Source organism: Rhinolophus sinicus, chromosome 1 (assembly GCF_057876585.1).
Source record: "Rhinolophus sinicus isolate RSI-liver-muscle chromosome 1, RSI-T2T, whole genome shotgun sequence".
In the NCBI taxonomy this organism is placed as follows: Eukaryota; Metazoa; Chordata; class Mammalia; order Chiroptera; family Rhinolophidae; genus Rhinolophus; species Rhinolophus sinicus.
Genome location: NC_142501.1, coordinates 9,206,848 through 9,221,565, shown reverse-complemented (window position 1 = coordinate 9,221,565; position 14,718 = coordinate 9,206,848). Strand labels below are relative to the sequence as shown.

General features: G+C 42.4%; 1 protein-coding gene across 12 annotated transcripts in view; it reads left to right on the top strand.

Annotated features, from left to right (window-relative positions):
* TNRC6B (trinucleotide repeat containing adaptor 6B) overlaps nucleotides 1–14,718 on the top strand; it is a 218,339-nt gene that overhangs the window by 187,907 nt on the left and 15,714 nt on the right. For all 12 annotated transcript variants that reach the window (XM_019734462.3, XM_074326433.2, XM_019734464.3 and 9 more), the window contains 4 exons: nucleotides 1,781–1,906; nucleotides 11,841–11,972; nucleotides 12,217–12,312; nucleotides 12,464–12,644. In XM_019734462.3, the coding sequence (XP_019590021.3) occupies nucleotides 1,781–1,906; nucleotides 11,841–11,972; nucleotides 12,217–12,312; nucleotides 12,464–12,644 (535 nt within the window). The remainder of the gene's footprint in view (nucleotides 1–1,780; nucleotides 1,907–11,840; nucleotides 11,973–12,216; nucleotides 12,313–12,463; nucleotides 12,645–14,718) is intronic.

Below are 14,718 nucleotides of genomic sequence, written 5' to 3'. Positions count from 1 at the left end.
TATTCTGAACACAGCGCCTTAGACTGCTCAGCCCTCCTGCTGACATTGTGGAATATTCTTAGCAAAATAGATGTTTCCTGTTTTCTTGGGAACGACCAGTAGCTAAGCCACTGACTACCATGATCTCGAAAGTTAGCACCGAGCTGTTTCACCTTGGGGTGAGTGTTTGATTAGTAAGACAGGAGAAGCAGAGATATTAGAGTTTCTAGAATTAAAGGTCTTTTCATGTTTAAACAATCCTTTAATTCATGGTGGATCTTTGATTTTCTTTTATGAGACACACACAGATTTTGATTGCCATTTCTACTTTATGTTCATATTCATTTTTATTTTCGATGCTTTTAAGTTTATTTGTATCCCCATAGCAATCCCTTAATCTATTTTGAATCATTAAGCCATCAAAATATCTTTAGTGTTCTAGAACTTACTAGTGCCCTTACAAAATTCTACTTTAAAATTACCTTACTCCCCACAGCGCCAGGGCTAAGACGATGGTGGTGGCTTCAGTTCAGAGTGTACATACTTGATATAAGCAATGGTGCAACTGTTCCCTGATGCTGTTCAGGGGGACGTTGTCAAGTGTATGATATTGGTGGGTCATGGATGTTTGCAAATGATGTGTCCATCCTACAGGTCAGGGCTTTATTGAATTGTGGGAATAGAAAGACTGGGAGTACTAACCTGGAAAGACAGAATGGAAAATTAATACGATTCAATGATGGAAGCTATCTAAGGGTCTTAAAGTATTCCAGGGACATATAGATGGACCCAGTTAATTTTAATGTGAAATGAGTAAGAAGGGCTTGGGGAAGACTTTCTTGATGAGGATGACCTCTGAGCTGGACCTTGAAAAGGCCAACTGAAGATGGTATAGAAAACGGCCTCGGGCAGAGGGAACACAGTGTCAGGTATCAAATATGGTTTCTTTGCTGAGGGACTTTGCGGCTAGAAACAAGTCAGAAACAAAGAGCGGTCATACGGCCCAGCTTTCTGTAGGTCTTTGACTTTAAAAGTATAGAAGTGCTCCAAGGAATTGGTCCTCCAGAAATCAGGCAGTTAAGCTTGTTTTTAACTAGCCTGTTAATCACATGTTTGAATGAGAAGTTACAGGTGAGTAATGTGTGTTTTGGTATCCCTATAATGATTTTTCACTTTTTCCCCTTTCCTCCTTTTTAATCTCACTCTGTGATTGACTCATATTTTTCCACCTAGCAAGGAGGGGACCAGGCAGACCCAAGACAGGGAAGGGTGTTCAGCTCTGGAGCAGGGCCCTCGTGGAGCTAGGCTCACAATTGGGTGGTACTGATGGGATTGAACTAACCAATGCAGAGAAGTAATATCGTGGTGTTTTATACCTGATGTTATTCATAGTGTATTTTTTTACTCAGATGCCTTTCAAGATGGATCTCAGATTATAAAGCTTGAGAATCAATTTGGTAAACCCAATCTTAAAAAAAAGTAATTGAAATAAACAGTGCATTACCTATACCTTTCAATTACAAAAACAAAAAAAAAATAGATTGCTTTTTCTAACATTTGACTAAATTTAACCCTTCTGGTTTATAGAGATAATCAGACTGCAGAGGTGGAAATGATATTCCCATGGTTAGATTTAGTAATTGTCCTGAGCATTCCAAGATCAGGAACTTGCCAGTGGTAAAATCCTATGATTCCCTGGAACACAGGATATGGTTCTTCTGAGGGATAGAAAACCTGAACTGTTTCTTATTTGCAGTTTCCTGTGTTACCACAGAGCCTTACTGTTGCTGTATGTTTACAGGGTGGCAATCACGGTTTGTTTGGAAATAGCACAGCACAATCGCGAGGCCTGCACACGCCAGTGCAGCCACTGAATTCTTCTCCTAGTCTCCGGGCGCAAGTGCCTCCCCAGTTCATTTCCCCCCAGGTAAGCAACGTTCAGAAGTGAAGTCCATCCAGGCGGTTAACCAGTTGTCAGCTGGCTGGTTTTGTGGGCATAAAAGCAGTACTTGTAGTCTTACATTTGAAAAACCGACATGCCAAGGATCAAGGTTTTTAAAACGAAAGATCGAATCTCACTTTTTAAAATTATTTCATGCATATAAAATAGGTGTTTTTGCATGAAAAACATTATGGGTATATTCCTTTTAGACCTCCTGAGTATTTTTCTAATACTGTATTGATTTTTTAATTGCATATAATTAAAACTACCTTATAAATTCTGTTGAGTCAAAATTCAGAAGTTGCTTGCCCTCAAGGATTCACCCACAGAAGATCAGGAGAACTGCCAGGTTCTGGGTTATTCTGAAAGGTTTGGAGCTGATCCATACTAGAATACTGCCGAGGTGCCCTGGGGGGGAGTTGTAGAGCTAATGAGGTGGAAGAGACTTAATCACAGAGCAGCTCTGTAAGACGCAGCCCTTGGGTACCATGGGGACCTTTTAGGTCCATGTCTTAGTAGGAGATGTGCAGTGAGTTTTGGGGGGTACAGGTGTGAGATTTGTGCCAGTCTACCACATACTGCGAGAGAAATCCCCGCATTACTCACTTCGTTGTGAGAAAACGAGTCTCAGGAGCAAAGTAAAAGCTGATAAGCCGTGTAAGGATTCAGTGTGACCTTGGTAACTCCTGAGAGTGTTACTTTCATGAACTTAGTAAAAGCAAGAGCTTTGAGTCTGTCCCTATATAAGGGGGTGAGGGCGCTTATAGATCCAACCAACAGGTATAAAGAAAGAGTCAGGTTTTGTTGTTTCATTTTTTGAAATGTCTTTTAAGACATCAGATACTTATTTGAAACCATCATCTGTAGATTTCAGCTCCTGTTTTTGACATTGAGTCGTATGTGTCTTGCAGAGGAAAAAGAGTGCATTGTACCCTCCCTCCCTTGGCCGCCTCCTCGTGGTTCTGTCTGGGAGTCTTAGTGTCTGTCCCCTGGCCCTTCCCGCCCTCTAAGTTCCGGTCACCCCCACGTCCCGGCAGTGGTATAGCCCCCCACACAGACCTGTCCCTGACTCCCGGCACTTACAGTGGCTGTGTCTTTACTCTTGGAGCACTTTCCAACCTGCCTTAGTTGTCCGTCGTTACTGAATGTCTGCAGTATGCCAGGTAGTGTGTTGACAATGCACAGCTGAAGAAAACGCCATCTCTCCCATGCCGCCTCCTGCAGTTGGTGGTGGTGACGGAAGAATAGTCAGAAACAGTGTGGTAAGTGTTGTATGGAAATGCTTAGCAGAGTTTGGGGGTTGGGCGAGTGACATTTAACCTGGGTCTTGAAGACAGTCATTTGGCTGGGCATGGCTACACTGAAGGTGCCCCCTGGGCATGGGGCAGCTTGTGCAGGGGCAGCCCTCTGGAAGGGCAGGGTGTGTTTAGGGAGATGCAGGAATCGGAATAATTAATTTGAGTTTGTGGACACATGTAGCTGCTGTCTGGGGTGGAATGGGAAGGAACTCGTCAGGAAGTTTGGGACCAAATTTGGAAAAGCTTTGTTTACCTTGCTAAAGAGTTTGGACTTGGTCCTTTGGTCAGCATGGTTTATAACCATTGTCTGGGCTACTATTTAAAAATACAGTTCCCAGGTGTCCCCCAATCTACTAAGACAAAATCTGGGGTGTTGGAACCTCGCCACCCCGAGGTGATTCTTAGGTGCTGCCTGAGGTTTGGCTGCTGTTGCTACAGATCATCCAACGTTAGGTCAGATGTTTTTAGCTGAGTAGCAATGTAGGAAAACTTATGTTTTAGGAAGATAACACTGAACATAATTGCAGGACATGTTTGCATGCAGAATTACTAGAGCAGAGATCAGTGACAAGGTTAGTACAGGAGTCCAGACAAGGCAGTGGCAGTGGGAATTAAGACCTTCGTGGGAAAGGTCACTGGGGATTTTTCTGCTGTGGAATACAGTGGTCTGTTCTGCAGGTTCTGCTCACTGACTGTATCAGCAGCGTTTGACATATTTGGTTGCTGCCTCCTTTTTGAAACATTTAATTCATTTAATTCACAGACACTGTCTGTGTTGGTTCTCCAGTTCCGTAGCTCTCGTTCTCCATCTCCTTTACAAGTTCCTCCTCACTCCCCCAACGCTTACACCTCAGAGTGCCCTCCAGTCTCCATCCTCGACCCTCTTCTCACCAGCCGCAGCTACTGCTCGGTGATCTCACCCAGTGGAACGACTTAAATACTAACAGTTCCAATCGTGTCTTCAGCTCAGAGCACTTCTCAGCTTCACATACTCCTGGGGATCTTGACTGGGATGACATCTCGAGTGTCATCCTAGTTAACGTGACATCTCGAGTTAACTTGTCCAAAATCAAACTTCGGACTGATGCTACACTCCCCTCAAAACACCCTCTTCCTCTGTGTAAATGGAGGTAAACTCTCGTTCTGCAAGAGCTCAGGGCACAGACCGCAAGAGTCCATTGTGAGTCTTCTCACAGTCCACGTCCAATCCACCAACAAACCCGCCCTTCACGACTTCATCCCGAATCCGACCATTTCTTATCACCCCCTCTAATGGGACCCCGGGCCGAGCCACCAGCCCTGCTCGCCTAGAAATGGCCGCGTTGGTCCTGTTCTTCACCCAGCGTTCAGACTGACCCCCTCACACTGCACTGTCCAATGTAGCCATTAGCCATGTGAGCACTGAAAATGTGACTAGTTGAATGGAAGAACTGAATTTTTACCTTGCGTTCATTTAAATTTAAATAGCCATACCTGGTTAGTGGCTACTGTGTGGACGATACAGATATAGAACATTTCTGTCAGCGTGGAAAGTGAAACTGAACTGTGTTCCTGCAGCTTTCCTGGGAATCCTCTCGGCTCGCTCTCACTGAGAATACAAAGCTCACTCTTCACTGTGGTCTTTGAGGTTCTTGGTGACACCCCCACCCCCACCCACCTGCCATTCTCCCATTGGTTCAGCCTCTCCAGCCAACTGACCCCAGCACACTCAGCGTGCTCCTACAAGCCCTTCTCCCAAATTGCCACGTGGCTCCAGCTTTATTTCCTTTGGCTCTCGGCTTTGGTGCCACCTTATCAGGGAGGCTGTCCCAGGCCAGGCTGTGTACAGTATGCCACCACCACCCGGTCCGCCCCGTCCTCCCCCAGGAGTTAGTGCTTCACAGGGGCAGGGTATGGGTTTGCTTTATTCTCTGCTGAATCCTGAACTTCTGTAACCGTGCAGGGCATGGATTTCAGGCTCAGTACATATATATCAAGTCAGAAGACGCATTTCAGAATGATTTAGAAAGTGGATTTGTGAGGAAAGCATAGTTAACTTAGTCTAAGAGATTTAGAGGCTGCGAATGACCAGAGTCTGCGCTTCTTGGAGAAAGTACTTGTGTTTGCCTGCATTTTTTGAAATTTGTTTATTTAGCAAAATGTGGTTAACATTTAATGCATGATGAGGGCAACATACTGAACAGTGGAATCTTCCAATATTTTCTTGACATTCTCATGTTTCTTAAAAGAAAGTAATTGGGTAGCTATGTTTCTTCAGTAAACATAGCTAAAGCAAAAGTAAAGACAATAAAAAAGTAAAGACAATGTAATAGCCATACTGAAAGTTTGGAGGGTGGAGAAAAAATTCTTCCTGAAAGCCCCCCACCCAGCTATACTGAGAGGGATGACTTCTCCACAATCTCCTGTTGGGGCTTTGTCCGTGTACAGGCATGATTTTCACATCCCCGCGTACACGGTCTCTATGTCCTGCTGTTGCCGTCAGCGCTGGTCCTCATGTTTTCCTCTGTTGCTGTGTAGTCTTCACATTGGTCATTCTTTTTTTTTTTTTTTTAAAGATTTTTTTATTGGAGAAGGGGAACAGGACTTTATTGGGGAACAGTGTGTACTTCCAGGACTTTTTTTTTTTTTTCCCCAAGTTAAGTTGTTGTTCTTTCAATCTTAGTTGTGGAGGGTGCTGTTCAGCTTCAAGTTGTTGTCCTTTCAGTCTGAGTTGTGGAGGGCGCAGCTCAGCTCCAGGTCCAGTTGCTGTTGCTAGTTGCAGGGGGCATAGCCCACCATCCCTTGCGGGAGTCGAAAGGGCAACCTGTGGTTGAGAGGACACGCCCCAACCAACTGAGCCATCCGGGAGGCAGCTCAGCTCAAGGTGCCGTGTTCAATCTTAGTTGCAGGGAGCAGAGCCCACCATCCCTTGTGGGACTCGAGGAATTGAACTGACAACCTTGTGGTTGAGAGCCCACTGGCCCATGTGGGAATCGAACCGGCAGCCTTCGGAGTTAGGAGCACGGAGCTCTAACCACCTGAGCCACCGGGCCGGCCCACATTGGTCATTCTTAACAAAGAAGGTGTGATGTTCCCTCAGGTAGACTTACATGGGTTTCCCTTCCCCCAGTATTGGATATTTAGTTGTCTCTAGTATTTTATTCTTAAAATAATTCTGTGGAGAAATCCTTATACATAGGTCTTTGTCCAGATTATTTCTAAATTTAGTTGCCCAGAATGAAATCCGTGGGACAAAGCACATAAACATTTATGTTTATAAACATAAACAGATAAATATTTTTAAATGTTACATCCACTATAACCACTGAATAGGCGCAGTCAATATTTAACGTACACATGAAAAGAAGACATTGAAACTAATCTTTAAGGTTTGTTACATGTTCCAGGCCTTGTGTTTTTTCTATCTTGCCTTTTTTATCCTTAACTCAGATATTCCGAAACTAGCATATTCTAGCAGGCTTTTGTCTTGCTTTTAAATTGCTGTCATTTTGCACCTGCAATGCTTCGTTAAATGCCATATTGGCTCCAACTAGATCGTCACTTTCTCCAGGCCAGCTGGAAATTGAAGGGCTTTTAAGCCAGAATAATTAACTCCCTGCTATGGGAATGTGCAAACCTGCACTTTAATTACTCTGCAGCCCAGGAAGGAGTAGCCATTTGCCAGGAGCCTGGTGGTGCTTCTCTGTGGTCCTCTGTATTCATTGGAGAAGGACAATACCTGTGCAATCTGAAGAAGGGAGAGGCTGAGCAAAGCTAGATAGGACGTTCTCAAAGTGGAACCTTTACAGTCTTTATAACTGTCAATTTATGGAACATAGGAGATGCTGGCATTTAAAGTATAAAAGTACATCGCGTTAGCATTTCTTTATAGTCTCTGTATCTGTCTCTCTTTAAACAATATATTGTTTCAGTTTGTCTTTTTCGCACTTTATATAATGAAATCTCTGGCTTTTTTTTTACTTGATATTGTTCCTAGGATTTTCCCATGTTGATTTGGGCAGCTGGGGTTCATACAGTATTCCATTACATGAATGTACCGATCCTATCGATACTTGGGCTGTTTCCAGATTTTTTTTGCTGTTACGAGCACCACTGCTGTGACTATTCTTATACTTGTCTCCTAGGATGGATTTCTCTAGGGTACCACTGGGTCATGGGGACGCTGTACTTGGAATGGTGGTTTCTTAGGTAATTTTGCGTAGTAGGAATAGTAAGGGGAGGGAATGATGGGCTCTTGGAAAGGGATGGCATCGATTTCCAAGACTGAAGACAAATGTGTTGGTCAGGAGACCAGCTGATTTGTTCACTAGAGCTTTTAAAACTGAAAGAAAAAATGCGGGGAAATGAAAGCTTAGACAATGGCTGTTTATTTGGAAAGCCTGCAGATTGGGAAACAAAATAAGCAGAGGAGATTTCCCATGGATCACAGAAGAAAAAAACATTGGAACAATGTTAGAAACAATGCTGATAGCCTAGAGCAACACTCTCCAATAGAAATATATCCTATGAGCCACATGATATAGTTTTTGGTAGCCACACTTAAAAAGATAAAAATAGGTGCAATTAATAATGCATATTGTTTGTTTTAACTCACTGTAGCTAAAGTATCATTTCAACCTGTGACAATGCTTAAAAATTATTGAAATTTTTACTTTTTTTTTTTTTAATACCAAGTCTTTGAAATCTGGTGTGTATTTTGCACTGAAAGCACATCACAGTTCAGATTACCCCTGTTTCAGGTACACAAAAGCCACCTGAGACTAGTGGCTGACACTGTAGCACAAGCCTACCGAACATAGTTACTGTACTCGTTTCTTTCCTAGAAACTATCACAATAAATTACCACAAACTGGGTAGCTCAAAGCAACAGAAATGTATTCTCTCAGTTCTGGAGAGATCAAGTCCAAAATCAAGGTGTCATGAGGGTTGGTTCCTACTGCAGGCTATTAAGGAGAGTCTGTTCCATGCCCCTCTCCTCACTTCTGGGGGGCGCTGGCCGTCTGATGTTCTTTAGATTTATACGCATCCATCGCTCCATCTCTGCCTCCATACTCTCACGCTGTGTTCTTCCCTGCGTGTCTCTGTCTTCACACAACTTTCTCTTCTCTCTGTGTCCAAATTGCCCTCTTCTAAGGACACAGTCATTGGACCAGGGCCCACTCTAATCCAGTATGACATCATCTTAAACTTGATTACATCTGCAAAGACCCTGTTTCCCAATGAGGTCACATTCTGAGGTTCCAGCTGGGCATGAATTTTGGAGGAACACTGTTCAACCCAGTCTGGTTGCTAAATCAAATGAATGTAAGATTCACACTTAAGGTTGTAAATATGATTTCATGGGTCACTGAGGTTTAGTAGACTAAGACCCCAGTTTGAAATAGGGTGTTGATAGAGATCCCAGGACATTCTACACTCATAGCCTCCTCCCTGCCCCCTAAAAAAAAATCTTAACATGGTGAGATTAGAACTATTACATCAGAGACAATAAGTGAAGTCACACTGATGACTATTCGGGTGAACTCAAAGGAAAGATGAAGAAGAGTTTTATTTGGGAGACACTGTTGTAGGGCGTGTCCCTCATCCTGGCCATAAAACTGGGGCAGCAGCAAAATGTGCAGTAGTGGTGTGTTCGCTTTGAGTGGTGTGCTCACATCGGCTAGGGGTCCGACGCTTAAAATAGGAAAGCAAATATTTTTCAATTAATTGGCAACACTCAGCATCTCTTAGCAGATTGAGAGGAAGCAGCTGGGAGAACTATTGCTTTCACATATTTTCCAAAATGATAGAATTGTTAGGTTAGTGAAAGAGACTGAGATCTTGGAAGAAAACAAGTTGGTGAGCCAAGTATAGGAAACCTGAACTTAAGTGTTTCAAGACTAGAAATTGTCAAAAGATAGGCAGATATTCTTGAGAATGCGGCAGAGACTGTTACTCAAAAGCATTAGGAAATTGAGGGATTTAACTTTGACTCTGATGCTAAAGAAAGAAAATGGGAAAACCCAGTGGGTCTTCTGCTGAAAGCTTTCTGATGACTCAGTTTTTAAAAGGGCGTTTTCAAAAGATGGAAAGTAAGGGGACGCAAGCAAGGATGAGTATGTGTAGTCACGATGGGGGATGAGAGCACAGTAAGCTGAGGGCTGCAAAAGAGGAGGCGGACGAAAAGCCTTTAGAGTTTGGTGTGGTTTGGTAACTGGAAAAAGAATTGCTCTGGACTCTGTATAATGCTGATTGATTAAGTGGAAATAACATTTTTACTACTTTTGTCTTCTCTGTTAAGAACAAGGATGTTCAACCAAAAGGGTTAAGATTCCTTAAATTAAGGAACATAAATTCTACAGCCAAGAGGGAATTGGTGAGACGAATTACAGAGCCCTGTCTGTGATCTTTGAGGAATGCTAGGGGCCTTCACGGGGAGGTTAATAATGACGGCCCCTCTTTGCTGCCAAAATCCTGAATTTTTAAGACAAAAGAGGAAGGCATGGGGGATGGGGAATACTCCCGTTTCTACTGGGAAAACTGATACTGGAGAATGTGAGCTCCCTAAGACTGAATTCCAGACTTACCCCCCAGTAATGGGGGGGGGGGGCGCTCCTTGTAGACTTGCTAACAAGAAAAGGAAAAGGCCTGGACGGTAGTCATTGTGATAAAATCAGGTGCCCCTCTGTGTGGAGCTTCAGATCAGACGCAGGAAAGAAGCATGCGTCCTCCACAAGAAGTGAGGAGAAAGGGGAAATTTTTTAAACTAGTTTTGAAAGGATAAGGAAAGTTGCTTAAAGACTGATGAACCTTGTGCCACTTCCAGGCAAGATTCTAGACTAGATTGTCAAAAAGATGGCTTTTGAGCCCCTGTGAATAGGAATCAAGAATCCTCGTTTGCTAACCAGTTTTAACTTAACTCATTTCCTTCCTTGAGTGGTAAAAAAAATCTTGGATTATAAGAATGATATAGTTGTATCTCTATTTTGACAAGGCATTTGACAAGCTCTTTATTTTAGATAAGCTGGAAAAATATAGGTTAAATGTTGAAACCGTTGTGTGGCTTAGTAAATGATTGACTGTTTGTCCAGGCTGATCAGTTTCAGGTTGGGAGGTTTCGTGGCATGCTACTCAGCTGTCAGCTTTCACATTTTCATCTATGACCAGATGAGCACACACAAACTGAGAATTAGTAGAATAACAGAGTAGAAAAGAATCTGGTGGAGTGACTGTTAAATTGTTAAAGATGTAATAGTCACTCACTTAATAGGTATTAAGCTCCTACTATGTGCTATGCACATAAAGATAAATATGAGGTCCTAAGATCAAAACATAAATTAACAAAATTTTAAAACCTATCTGCTTAAATATTACATAGGGGAGCAAAACATATTTTAAAATATTGTAGATTTTAATTGACAGTAAGCTTAGTGTAAGAATTGGGAGTTACGATACAGTCATCAAAGAAACTGAGATCGTAGGCATTGTTAATAAAAGCACAGCTTTTAACAGAATGGTTAGTGATGGCCAGGTCTACTCAGTACTAGGCTGTTCTAGAAAATGGCTTTCTGTTCTGGGATGTGCATGAGAAATTGAATGAGATACAGGTGAAAGAACTGCTTATATTTAGTCTGAAGGTGTGGCACAGGGAACAGTGATCATTGTCTGTAGACATTTGAAAAACCACCCTGCGGAATAAGAACATTTATGGAGTGCATTTCTGACATTTGGCATGGATTTACTCATACAATCCTCAATGACTGAAGTTAATATTATTATTCCACTTTTAGAGATAAGGAAAATGAGGCTCAGAAAGGTTAAATGAGTAACTTGCCCTGAGTCACACTCCTAAGAATGGGCAGCCCGTGCAGTCTGCCTCGAGAACTAAACTCTTGACCAGTGTGCTACTTGCCACTCGTAGAAGAGGGGTTAAATTTGTTCTCCTTGGCACCAGCTGAGTCCGTGGGTTCAGTGGAAGAAAGTACAGGGAAACTCTTTTCAGCTCAGTTAAAACATCTTAGGATCAGCAGTCTGAAGGTGGGAGGGAATCCTTTCTCTGTCCCTGGAGGTTCCTGCAGCCTAGCCTAGCTCACTCCTGAAAACCATGGAGCAGGAACCACCTTAGGTGTTTGACTTTCTGGGCTCCTCTGCTCTGCCTTTCTGTGACTCGAGTGTTTGGTGTGAGAAGTCATGTGTTGAAACTCCAGCGTTTGTTGTTTACGAGTTGGTATATTTTTCTAATTTGTGTAACAGAAGTACTTTTTTCTGAGCATTTACTTATTAGCTTTATGCAGTTTAGTATATTTTGTCTTATGGCACATTTCCAGTAATAACTTCTCAGACTAAAGTCATACTGTCATTAACATTTTTTAGTCTTACAGATGTTTTCCTGCTTGTAAAGTTCATCATTTTTCTTGTAGAAAAATTGGAAAGTCTAAGAAAAGAATTTAACAGCTCTTATAATGTCACCACTCAGAGATAATCACTTTGGTGTATTTCTCCCTATCGTTTAATATTTTTCATAAATATTTTTCAAGGAAAAAAACTGATGCTGGCTTTAGATCTGTTAAGATTCTCTTCACACACACACAATTTATTTGGATAAATTCTGACAGTTTCTTTCTTTCTTTCTTTCTGGTCAGGTTTCTGCCTCAATGCTCAAGCAGTTTCCCAACAGTGGCCTGAATCCAGGTCTTTTCAATGTGGGGCCCCAGTTATCTCCTCAACAAATTGCCATGCTGAGCCAGCTTCCACAAATTCCCCAGTTTCAGTTGGTAAGTTGCAGATTTTCTTCCTAATGGCTGAGAAGGGTATTTGCGTTTTCTTTTGCCTGGAACTTGATTTGCTTCGTTTTATGCATGCTCAGCTGGACTTAAATGTGACCAATGGACCAGCACCTTAATGGTAGCTCCCTCTTGGACACTTGACTCCGCGACCTGTACTTCAGCACACACCCTTTCGGTGTTCTCAGGGAGCCCGTCTTAGGAAACTGAGGTCCTCTCTCTCTCTTCCCCGTAGGCCTGTCAGCTTCTCTTGCAGCAGCAGCAGCAGCAGCAGTTGCTACAGAACCAGAGAAAGCTTTCTCAAGCCGTGCGCCAGCAGCAGGAGCAGCAGGTACGTGGGGTTGCGGGGTCCGCCCAGTGCTCTCTGGGAGGAGTGCGTCTCTGCTTCCCCTCTTTGGTAGCCAAAACAGTCTTTTCCTGTGGCGTTAGGGATGTTGGCTTATCGGTGTCCCTTTTCCCCCGGGCGTCCTCCTCGCCTGCAGCTGGCTCGAATGGTGAGTGCACTCCAGCAGCAGCAGCAGCAGCAGAGGCAGCCTAGCATGAAGCATTCGCCGTCTCATCCTGTTGGGCCCAAGCCGCACCTGGACAGCATGGTACCCAACACTCTGAATGTGGGGCTCCCAGACCTTCAAACCAAAGGGCCAATACCTGGATATGGTTCTGGTAAGTTGTGAAGAATGAAAGCTACCTTTTTAAGCCCGTGGTAGGGGGTTGGACCTACATCACCCTGTGTTTTCACAACAAAGTAGATAAATATTCTTATCCCTGTCTTATAGGTGAGATATCTGAGTTATCAACATCCTAGAGTTTCGATGGTTTTCTGAAGCTTACCACACAATCAGTAAATAGCAGAGACAGGGCTCCAACTTCTGACCTCAAGCGGTCCTTTACCACTTACAAGCGGCAATCTGCTCTCCTACCATTAGGAATTGTTGAAAGCCAGTTTGAATGTTTGTACATGCTGAGTGCTTCATGTACCTGGGGTTATAATGTATTAAAATATGTACAGATTGAGCTGTTTAACTCTACTGATAAAATTACCTTCTCTTGAAAAAAATGGGGAACTAAAATTATACGGCAAACTGATAGAATTCTTCTGGTGTTAGTATTTCATCTGATTTAAATAGAATTAGCACAAGTAAGGTTATACCTTTGACATTCATCAAGAATTTGTTGGCAGGCAAATCGTAGCTCTTTCAGAACTGGGGAACATGTTGTAAGCAGAATCTAATCAGTGATGCAACAGTGATTTATAAATAAAATTTAAAAATTAAAAAGGTATCACATACCACACTGGGTTTCTTCTCAGATTGACATTTAGATTGTATTTTGGTAAAGAAGAAACCGTGCAAACTCAAAAACAAGAAATCCATGCTCCTACGTGACAAAGTGACCCTGGACAAATGGCCCCCCTCTCTGCTCTAGACCTGTGAGGTGCCCACTTTCTACTGGGGTGTCCATATGCAGAGATGACCCAAGATTTCAAGGACTCCTTGATCCTGGATAGTTTTAAGGGAGTTAATTTCCAGATCCTCAACTTCTATCAAATACTCTTAAAAGTGAACCGCCTGAGAACTGACTTAAATTCAAAATAACCTTTCTCGCACTTGACATAAAAGAAGGGCAAACTCTCCGCCGTCCCGTATCTTACTATCTCTTACTCATCTGGATGTAGAACGCCAGGGTACCACGCCAGGAGGAAGCTTCTCGTAATGCCTCATGAGGGTGTCATTACCCCTGGGTTTCCAGTCTTCATCTTCCTTTTCTGTTAAAGATGAAGCTTGGGTTATCTTGGTATATGTTGAGCTGTTCTGAATTTAGACACCATGTGCAATAATAAAGCAGGGCAACTTGGCTTCTTCCGTCCCCCCTTTGTCAAAGAGTGCATAGTTCTCGAAGTAGAGTCTAGTCTGTTCAAAGCAAAGAGAGCATCTGGAAGCCACAGCGGCTTTTCCATGTGTTTAAATGCACACGGGTCTTCTCAGTACTGATCCCTAAAGCATGTCTTAGGTGGAAGGAAAAGCACCTTCAAAGAGCTTGAGCATATAGGTTGGTGACACTGACTCTTAAATATAGTTTTCATAATGCATCAGGTAAAGCCTGTGGAGAAACTTTAACGTGATTTCCTTTAGGTGGGGTATGCATTAGTCAATTAGTTGTTAAAAATCTAAAATCAAGATGTATTTATTCCAGCGTGGCCAGTTAGCTCAGTTGGTTAGAGCATGGTGCTGATAACACCAAGGTTGCAGGTTTGATCCCTACATGGACCACTGAGTTGTGTGTGCCCTCCTTAAAGAAAAAAAAAAAAGATGTATTTATTCCAATGACAGTCCTTGTAACGTCTTTAATGTTTTCTACCTCCTATTAAAAAGTAAAATTATATGTTGGCTGTGAATCTGGTAGTTTTTAGCAGCATATACCTTTCTTGCTTATTAAATATATAGAAAAATTTTATCATGATATCTTGTTAGATTAATGGTGTTGTGATTATTGTACTTGAGTCTTAACTATTCCTAATGGCTGAGGATTGGAGTTCAATATACATATACTAAAGAAATTTCCATTTTTTTAATCATATTCCTGTTTCATAAGTAATTTACACATTTAGCTAGGTATCATAATCCAAGTTAAGTAAGGAGAAAGAACATACTGACTTACTAACTTTTTTACATTCAATAACTTATTAAACAATAAATTAATTTTATTAGGTCTTTAACATATTGTGATATGAGCAATT